At 49.1% G+C, this 8,897-nt stretch overlaps 1 protein-coding gene across 1 annotated transcript; it reads right to left on the bottom strand.

The window, feature by feature from the left end:
• Positions 1-393: 393 nt before the first annotated feature.
• TSPYL2 (TSPY like 2) lies at positions 394-6,575 on the bottom strand. The gene is made up of 7 exons (XM_037061643.1): positions 5,605-6,575; positions 4,288-4,365; positions 4,055-4,166; positions 3,840-3,985; positions 3,613-3,710; positions 2,661-3,319; positions 394-1,078 (listed from the first exon to the last, which is right to left on the bottom strand). The coding sequence occupies exons 1-7, from the start codon at positions 6,415-6,417 to the stop codon at positions 939-941; spliced, it is 2,046 nt and encodes a 681-aa protein (XP_036917538.1). The 5' UTR covers positions 6,418-6,575; the 3' UTR covers positions 394-938.
• Between the last annotated feature and the right edge of the window lie 2,322 nt (positions 6,576-8,897).

Below are 8,897 nucleotides of genomic sequence, written 5' to 3'. Positions count from 1 at the left end.
TGAGGAAAGGTTTGACGCACGATAAATTAAAAGATGAATCACTGAATAAATGGATGTTACCAGGCGCAAAGCATTTCTGTGCGCCTGCGCGAGAGAAGGCGTGGGAAGCTGTTTGCTACCTGGCTGAGTCTACTGCCTGCCGACTGGAGAGGGAAGGGCTTCCTCAACGTCGCCCTGCCATTGGCCGGAATGGTCCGCATTGGCCTGACGCCACACCTCTGCGGCCCTGCAGAACACGACTCCAGCTAGCAAAATCCACCCCCCCACCGACTCTTATCAACTACCCTCGTGCAGGCTTGTGCTTAGAAGGGCCGGCTGAGGGCTTGTAGGAAGGGAGACTGGCAGCTGGGGACAGTGCACCTGCTGGAACAAAAGACTCGAAGCAGCACTTTCAATTTGCTCTGAATTTTATTAGGATTACCAGGGTTCACAGGGATCGAGGCAGGACTTCTGGGGGAGGGGGATAGGAACACCGCAATGGCAAAGCGGCCTTGCATAGACACTGATGCTGGCTAGCAGGCTAGCGGGCACAGCGGGGAAAGGTGAGGGAAAGAGAGACTTGGGACAACAGGGTGGCAGCAGAGCCCCCAAGGCCACAGCAGCCTGCCCCACTTTGAGATCAAGGGTGTCCACTCCATACAGCACGAGGAGGGGGACAGAGGGGCCCTGACCAAGGCATCACAATAAATACATAGCAGCACACAGAAGCCTGCGAGGGAGGGACAAAGGAAGGGGGAATTCCCCTCCCCCTGCTCCCCAAAAGAAGAACTCTGCAATTACTAAACCATAAAAATAAACTTCAAACCCGTGTACGAAGTTGGTCACCCCCCAGAAGTGCAATGTGGGGCCTCAAGGCCCTAGCTGGAGGGGAGGACAAATGGGAGAGAGGGAGAGGAATACAGAGGCAGCTGCCACAAGGGCAAGGGCTGGACGTTTGTTTATCCGATTTTGCCTCTCTTCACTGGGTCCACCCAAGCGTTTTGGACCTGAAGGACTTCCTCCATGTCAGAGTCTTCCCAGTCTTCTTCGATTCCTTCCTCCTCCTCACTTTCTCCCTCGTCATGGCTGTCCTCACCTCCTGGCAGCACAGGGCAGAGAAGGGGGACCAGAAAATGTAAGAGAGTGGTTAGGTGGGCTGTTGGTGGGGAAGGATCACTTGCCAAGCACCTCTGCTTGGAACCAGCAACTGTGGATGGGTGGGGGGCATAGGAAGAATAAGGTGAGCTCTCTGCCTCTATCCAAACAAAGTTCATACATCTCTTAAAGTAGCTTTTACTCCCGCTCTATGCATCAAATGTGTCTTTCCCTGAGCTGTAACCTCAGCTGAATAAACCTATTCATCTGGAGTCAGCTCCTTCTCCATAGTGTGATGGAAACAGGCCCCAGCCTGTTTTTTTCAGCCCAATTCCCCACCCCCACTCCCATCCTATGGCTAGACAGATAGCTCTGCCTTTCCTCCAATAGACATGTCATCTGGTGGGAGGGGATGGGGCCAGCAATTCCCTCAATTTCCCCATTCAACCTGAAAATGTCTAGATTGAGTCTATTCACTCATTCAATGCCTCCTTCCTTGGTCCCCTGCCCCTACCCTCAATGGAAGTTTTTGACTGCATGGTCAAAACCCACAGGAGTGGTTGGTCTTCCCCCAGAGGCCTAGCTTATGTCCAACAAACCCTTCCAACTCTGTGTTTCTCCCTGAATCCCATCAATCTCACCACCATGCCATTCCCCATCCCAGGAAATGGCACCTCCTTTCGCCAGTCATTCAGGCCAGAACCAAACCCGAGAGTCACCTTAAATACCATCTTTTCCTTCAAACATAGCATTTCCCCAAACACATTCTTTGGTGAGCAGTGGCTTCTGTGGTCAAGAAACTTAAAAAACATTGGGTTCCACAAAGTTTAAATAGGTTTCTTACAGGAGGACTTCTCAGGGCCTTTAAGGTGCTAATGTACAGGTGACTCTACATGAAGATATTACTATATGTAGTTATTTCCCCAACATATTTGATCACTAAACCTTTTTGTGAAAAGCAACTTTCAGAACTGGTGAAGGGTCCTCAGAAGACAATTTGGGAAACTGTGTTCAACATACCATACATTTTCACCCTTCCACGATCATGTGATCCCTTCCACCAAGAATGCCCCATAATACTCAAGACGAATGCAGCCTCCAATTCAAATGCCACTTCCTTTCTCTAGTTTTCCCCTTCCTTGTTAAGGTAGAATTAACTGTTCCCTCCTCCTGGGCTCACAAAGAATAATGTCCATTTCAGCCTCAGCTCCCCAAACAGAACTGGGAGTTGCCAGAAGGCCAGGGCTGGGTACAAAGTGTACTGAATTGCAATGTGTTTGCTACTTTCTATGCACCCACCCCCACCCTCATATGTGAACCAGTCCTCAGTTTTCCACCTACTCTCTCCTATCTCTTCTTCTTCTTAGTCTTTTCTGTTACCCATCACCTACAACTGAAATGTTTCTTTGATCTTGTTACATTTGTAAGTGAAATGTCCCCTGGCCTTTATCTTAAAAGTTGCACAGAATGCTTTTTTTATTTTCTCCACAAGGGCAGAATGTGCTCATGCTTTGATTCCCTGATACTGGCCAGCTTTTCTCTGAGAAAAGAGACAGGAGGGAAGACAAGAGAGGGATCTAGCTCACCTTCCTCACTACCCTCCTCTTCTTCCTCCATTGATGATTCTTCTTCGAAGAAGGTTTCTACCTCATCATCATATTCATACAGGTAGCTGCTGTTAACTTGATCTTTCTCAGACTCTTCAATGTCATTCACATAATCATAAATGTCTCTGTCATCATCATCACTGCCTTCATTGTCACCTTCATTGCCATCATCATCACTGCCTTCACTGTCACCTTCGTTGCCATCATTTTCTTCATCATCACTGGCCTCGTTGTCTCCATCATTGTCACTATCACTGCTGCCCAGGTTGTTGCTGTAGCTGCTACCCTTGGAGTTCTCATCATCACCATCAGTGTTCTCGTTGTTGTCATCAGGACTTTTGTCGTCAACGGCAATCTCATTGTTGTCAGTGCTCTCACTGTGGTCTGGGATCTCGCTGTCACAGAGGCTCTCACTGTCATAGAGGCTCTCGTTGATGTCAGTTATTTCGTTGTCGGTGGTCTCAAAGCAGTCAGTGGTCTCCATGAAGTCAGAGATCTTGATGTCGTGAATGGTCTCATTGTCAGTGATAACATCGCTGTCTGAGGTCTCGCCAATAATGTCTTCCATTACTTGATAGTCATCAAAGTCTTCCATGATCACCACCTCATACTTGTTCCTCTTTTTACTGTGGAAAAGCCTGGGGTTGAATATAAGTTTGGTGAGAGGTGTTGTACCCAAAACAGACTACTGAAAGGTGGTAAGTAACTGGGGAGGCAGTAGGTTACAAGGGATCCCGGGGATGAAACTAGGGTGGGGAGAGTCCCATTTCTGCCCCTGACTGTGTAATCTCAGGCCAATCACACCCCATTTGTGGGCATCATTTCCCACTTGTAAAATATATTGGACTGAATTATCTCCAAGGTCCCTTTTGGCTCAATAAATCCTATGCGACACTAACAAATCACCTCTCAGCTTCCAACCCCCCATCACCTTTCTTTCTTTTCTTGCTTCTTTCTTTTGGCCCTGTAGCCGCCTTCACCCATCATGTAGTAGCGCAGAGGATTAACCCACAGGTCATTCTTGATAATCTGTTGGAAGAGAAGGGGGAAGGGAAAACAGAGCTATGAGTACAAGCCCCAGAACCTACTCCCAATTCCCCAGGCACCCAGAGGCAAGCCTTAGCAAGTCCTTCTCTGGTACTACCAGGACGGGCCCACCTCAGCAATCCTGTCGGCCTCTGGGAGGCTGTGATTTGAGAACCAGCTGAAGAAGCTGTGGTTGGTGTCCTGGCTCCTGTGTTTGTGGGCCTGGGGTTCCTGGCCCCGGTGCCAGCGGATTGGGGTAGAGTGAGACACCAGCCGGCCTAGAGGAAAAGGTTATGGAGAGGGGACTGGCCAAGTGTACATGGATTTGCCCTGGGAGTGCCTCTTACCCGATCGGTTGCACTGGAACTCCTTGACAATCACCATGTTTGTGAAATAGGGGTTTGTCTGGAAGTACAGCTTCATTTTGTAGCCCATGGAGATATGTCTGAGATCCTGTACCTGCTCAGGGTGGAGGGTAATGACGGAATCCTCACCTTACCATGGCCCCCCCCCATCCTCCCTCACCTCCAAGGACCAGATTCCTTTTCCATCTTAGTAAAAAAAGTATTTTTGGTCTGACCTGCAGATTGGTCAAGTAGCGGAAAATGTCTTCATCACGTTGGTTGATCAAGATTGAAATTTTGGGGTGGTTGAGGAACTGAGGGAGGGAGCAGTTTAGGTCAAGGAGTGACTATTCATTGAGAGAAGGAGGGAGGGAAGGCCAGGCAGAGCAGGTCAGGGGGTGCAAAACAAAAGAGAAGCTGGAGCAGAATTCCTTTTGTGTTCATTTGATATGTGTGGAGCAGGTGCATCATGGGACTTGACCTGTACTTTTATTTTCATGATGCTACATGGTGAGAGCCTGTGTTTATGCTGTCAAACCTCTGCATCAGGTGGCCTTGCCACAGTGCTTGCTTGTTGTGTATGGGTGCTGAGGGTCTATGTCCATGTGATGTGTCTCTGGATGCCGAGGGCTTGTGCCCACAAGATACTGTATGTATGTCTGGAGGCTGAAGGTCCATGTCCAAGTAAAGCTATATCTGGTTGTTGAAGGCCTGTAGTCACATAATGTATATTTGGGTGTTATGGGTCTTTTGTCCACATGATATTATGTGTCTGGATCTGAGGGTTTATGTCTCAGTGACATTGGGTACTGAGGGTCTGTGATCATGTATACTTTGCATGAAGGTGCCAAGGATCTGTATCTTTGTAATTCTGATAGGATGTTAAACCTATGTGTTCCTAACATGTTGCATGTCTGTATGTGTCCCTGAGATGAGCTGAGTAATGACTGGGATTTTCTTATTCTCCCCTTTCCTTCATTTAACTCCTTGATCTCCATTCCTAGGTACTCCTCTGACCCTTCAGGGACTCCAGCAACTTTCTAGCCCCCTTTTCTCCAGCCAGAGTTGGGGTCTCCCTAGTATCTAGGTAGATACCTAGGATTTGCAGAGCCATGTGTGAGTTAAGCATCCATTCTGGGCAATTTCTCTGCTATGGTGCCCTTCCCCTCCCTCTTCACTGTCTCTGAGTCAGTTTATCTTCTGCATGCCCCTCCCCCATCCTTTTATCATCTTTGGTCCAATTTTTCTGCTGTATGCCCCTCTACTACCCTCCCTGTTTCACTGCCTATGATGCATTTTTTAAGTATTATATTCTTCCTCTTTCTCCTTTCCCATCCCTAGTCCAATTTTTATGTTGTATGTCCCTCCCCCTTCACTATCTCTAGTCCAGCTTCTCTGATGTTTTTTTCCCCCCTCCTTCCATCCCTCCTCCACCAAACCTAGTCATTCTTTCAATAGGGGCCAGTCCCCACACCTTTTCACTCTGTCCTGGTCCCCACATCCCCCCTTTCTGTCATGGGCTCCTGACCCATGAGTATAGATGACAAGGATACTGCTTTGACCCAGAAGCCTGGGATATGCTGGATGATAAGGTCTCTGCGTTCCAGGAAGGGTCTCCGCATCTGGATGAACTTGCGCTTGAGACGGAGGAAGGCCTTGCCTGCCTTGATGTTCACCGCCTCCAGGTCCAGCTGAATGTTTTCCAGTGCCTGCAGGATGTACTCTATTTTCTCGGCGTTTATCTCTTCGCTTTCCTTCTTCACCTTCCTGTGCTTTCTCTTCCTCCTCCTCCTCTTCCTCACACTTTCCTTTTCTTCCTCCTCATCATCTTCCACTATGATGATGGTCTCTTCCTTCCCCTGTAGACCGGCTAACATCTGGTACCCCCGCCCCCCTATGCTACAGGTTTCTAGGGCCTTTTCTCCATCAAAGCTGCCGGGCTCCGAAACCTGAATGTCGATTTCCAGGCTTCCCCCAGAAACCTCCGAAGGAGAGAGTGTTTCCAGGCTCTCCGTGGGAGGGGGCGCCCCCCCATACCCAGACTCGATCTCAGGATCCCAGCAGGAACACCCAGCACCCAGGGTGAAGTATGCGCGAACTCCCCCCTCCTCCAGAATGACATAGGGCGGCGGCGGGGGCAGAGCGGGGCCCAGTCCCACCCCCCTCATGTCAGCCAGCACCTGTGCCGCCTCAGTTTCCTCCCGGAGCCTCGGGCGCTGCTCGGGTGGAGGCAGGGGCAGTCTCAGGAGTGGCGGTGGTGGTGGCGGCGGCGGCGGCGGTGGCGGCGGCGGCACGTCGTCCTGAGGGGGCTCTGAGCTGCTCAGGCGGCGGGCCTTGGCTGGAGGCCCCTCATCCGGGCGGTCCATGGTGACCGCTCTCACACCGAAAGAAGAACCGCGCTCGCCCCTTCTCTCAGCCAGGCCGCTGCTGCTTGTCACACCTGAAGCGGAGCCACCGCGCCTCACGCGACCAGCTCAGCTCACAGCCTCGCTCTGGCGTTCCCTCCCACAGCGCCTGCCCTATTCCCTCCGCGCCAAGCGCCCAGGCCCCGCCCCTCTCTGACGTAAGGGACCCATATGCCTCGCCATTGGCTGTTGGCCGCAGAGGCGGCACTCACGCTCCCCAGACTACTGAAGGCTCTCCCGCAACCTGCTAGCTGACGCCCCACCTCATCACTTTCCCATTGGCTCTCCTTGGCCCGCCAATCATCGGGCTGACTCCCGCCCCCCGCCCGCCCCCAGCGACCAGAGGGAAACTGCGGGGCAATTGGCTGTGAGGAAAACTAAGGGGAAGAAGCCTTTCTTCCTCACCTTTGAACGTTTTATCCAATGGGAAAAGTACCAGTGGTTCTTTTTTTTTTTTTTTATTGAATTAGAGGGTAGAGAGAGGATAAATGGGGATGTAAGGAGACTTGGCTTGGGGTGGTGAACACACAATACAATATACAGATAATGTATTATAGAATAGTACCCCTGAAAACTATATAGTTTTATTAACCAATGTTACCAATGGTTCTTAGGACCGAAAAAAACCAAAACCAAACAAAACAAAAAACTGAACGCAGGCGCTGAGCACGACGTGTTCAAATCAAATTGGAGAGCTTAGCTGTCGTTCATCCCCCCCTCCCCTCCCCTCCTTTCCATTTCCCTTAGGCAACTACGCACTTTAAAAATCTACCCCGCCCCTGTCCCACTCCCAGGCTTTTTGCCCCGCAGCAAACTGATGAGGCTCCTGGGGGCTCAGGGTGTTCTAAATGAGCCTGGACTTAAAAAACCTAGGGCCTTTGGTTTAGGGTCAGATTTTGACGTGGCATTTTCCATCTCTGCAAAATGGCTCTAGAAATAATAATCACGAAAAAAAGTAACTCCCTATGCGTCATTAAAATGATGTGATTCAGTTCATATACTAGATTTTTCTAGGACCTTCTCTGTCTTTATCTACTCAATACTTCTCCTTCTTCTCCTTTCTCCTCTCCCTGTCCCCAGTCTATACTGTTCTTAACTGTATTTCAAAAATTATTTTGGCCACATGAACAGTCTCGGTGGCCATGGTGATGGGGTTCTGGCTTTGGTCGGGATTTAAATCATGGGTATCTTCCTTCCTTTATAACTCACACTCTCTCTGAGTTTCAGTTTCACCTCCTCTGGATGAAGTGTTCTTAAAGAGAAGCGTAGGAAAACTGCCCATTGTAGCCTTGTTGTAGCAGAGAACTGGAGGCAACCTAGAGACCCGTCACCAGGGGAATGGATAAGGAAAATGTGATATATGTGTATAAGATGGACCACTAGAATGAATTTAATCTACGTACGGCAACATGGCTGGATCTCTCAAAAACAGAATGTTGAGTGAAAAAAGAAACAGAACAAGATTTATAGTACAATACTGTTTATGTAAATTAAAACACATAACAATACCATATATTTTTCACAGATACACATATATGTAAATAAACACATGAATGGTAGATTGGAAGGATGTATGTTAAATACAGGAGAGTGGGTGCCTGTGTTGGAGGGGGGATGGGATCAGGAATGGGTAATGAAGGGGACAAAACAAAACAAAATAATGAATAAAAGGGCTTCACATGGATCAGTGATGATATAGTGTGCCAAGAACTGAGGAGTATAGTCAACTCAATTCTGTGCACCTCTGAGAGAATAAGCAAATAAATAATAAAGTAATCGAGTGTCCAGGCAACAGGCTGGCTGGGTAGACTCCCAGGCTTGGGTTCCCTCCTCCTGTGACATCCCTCCCTCTGAATTTAGCCAGAGTTTACCAAAGTCCCAGCTGTATCAAGTAGACCCTTCAGGAGATCTCCCATCCCTGACTGAGCAGTCCCTCTAGAAGCCATTACTTTGTCGGGGTCATTTCCTAAGTCTATCAGTTCGCCCCAAGTTGGATTCCTAATTCCCAATCCCCATTCTCTATGGTGGTCCAGTTTCAGGAACACCTTGTTTGGGTTTTGGGAAGGAGATTGATTCAGGAGTTCAAAGTGGTACCTGGCGGCTCCAGGCTTTGGGAAGAGATGGGGTTCTCAAGTATTCTATCTGCCATGTTCAGAGTCTGGACCAAGGGAGGAAGATATGATGATATGGGAGTCTCCCTCTTGCTACATACATGCATACAGTTTTCAAGTTCCATCTCTCCGACCACTCTACTTCCACTGCAGGCACATACTATAGCTTGTCTCCTCTCAATTAGGTGCATACATGTATGTGTGTACATGCCATATGCCTCCACATACAGGCATTTACTCACATGTGTGTACCAAGCAGGGGTGCCTCCCCACACAAAGTCACACAGACACACTGTCACACTCGATCATACCTCTCCACATGTGGTCATG

Source organism: Sturnira hondurensis, unplaced genomic scaffold (assembly GCF_014824575.4).
Source record: "Sturnira hondurensis isolate 20B ecotype Veracruz unplaced genomic scaffold, ASM1482457v3 Scaffold0013511, whole genome shotgun sequence".
Taxonomy (NCBI): Eukaryota; Metazoa; Chordata; class Mammalia; order Chiroptera; family Phyllostomidae; genus Sturnira; species Sturnira hondurensis.
The sequence above is the reverse complement of the archived record's forward strand: the minus strand, read 5'-3'. Positions and strand labels throughout refer to the sequence as shown.

What these genes read in the sequence shown, in the direction of transcription:
- TSPYL2 (XM_037061643.1), bottom strand. Translation starts at nt 6,417, where the DNA reads ATGGACCGCCCGGATGAGGGGCCTCCAGCCAAGGCCCGCCGCCTGAGC. An exon ending in GCTACTTGACCAATCTGCAG is followed by an intron (nt 4,167 to 4,287) that starts GTCAGACCAAAA and finishes CACCCTGAGCAG; the next exon opens with GTACAGGATCTCAGACATAT. An exon ending in AGGCCGACAGGATTGCTGAG is followed by an intron (nt 3,711 to 3,839) that starts GTGGGCCCGTCC and finishes CTCTTCCAACAG; the next exon opens with ATTATCAAGAATGACCTGTG.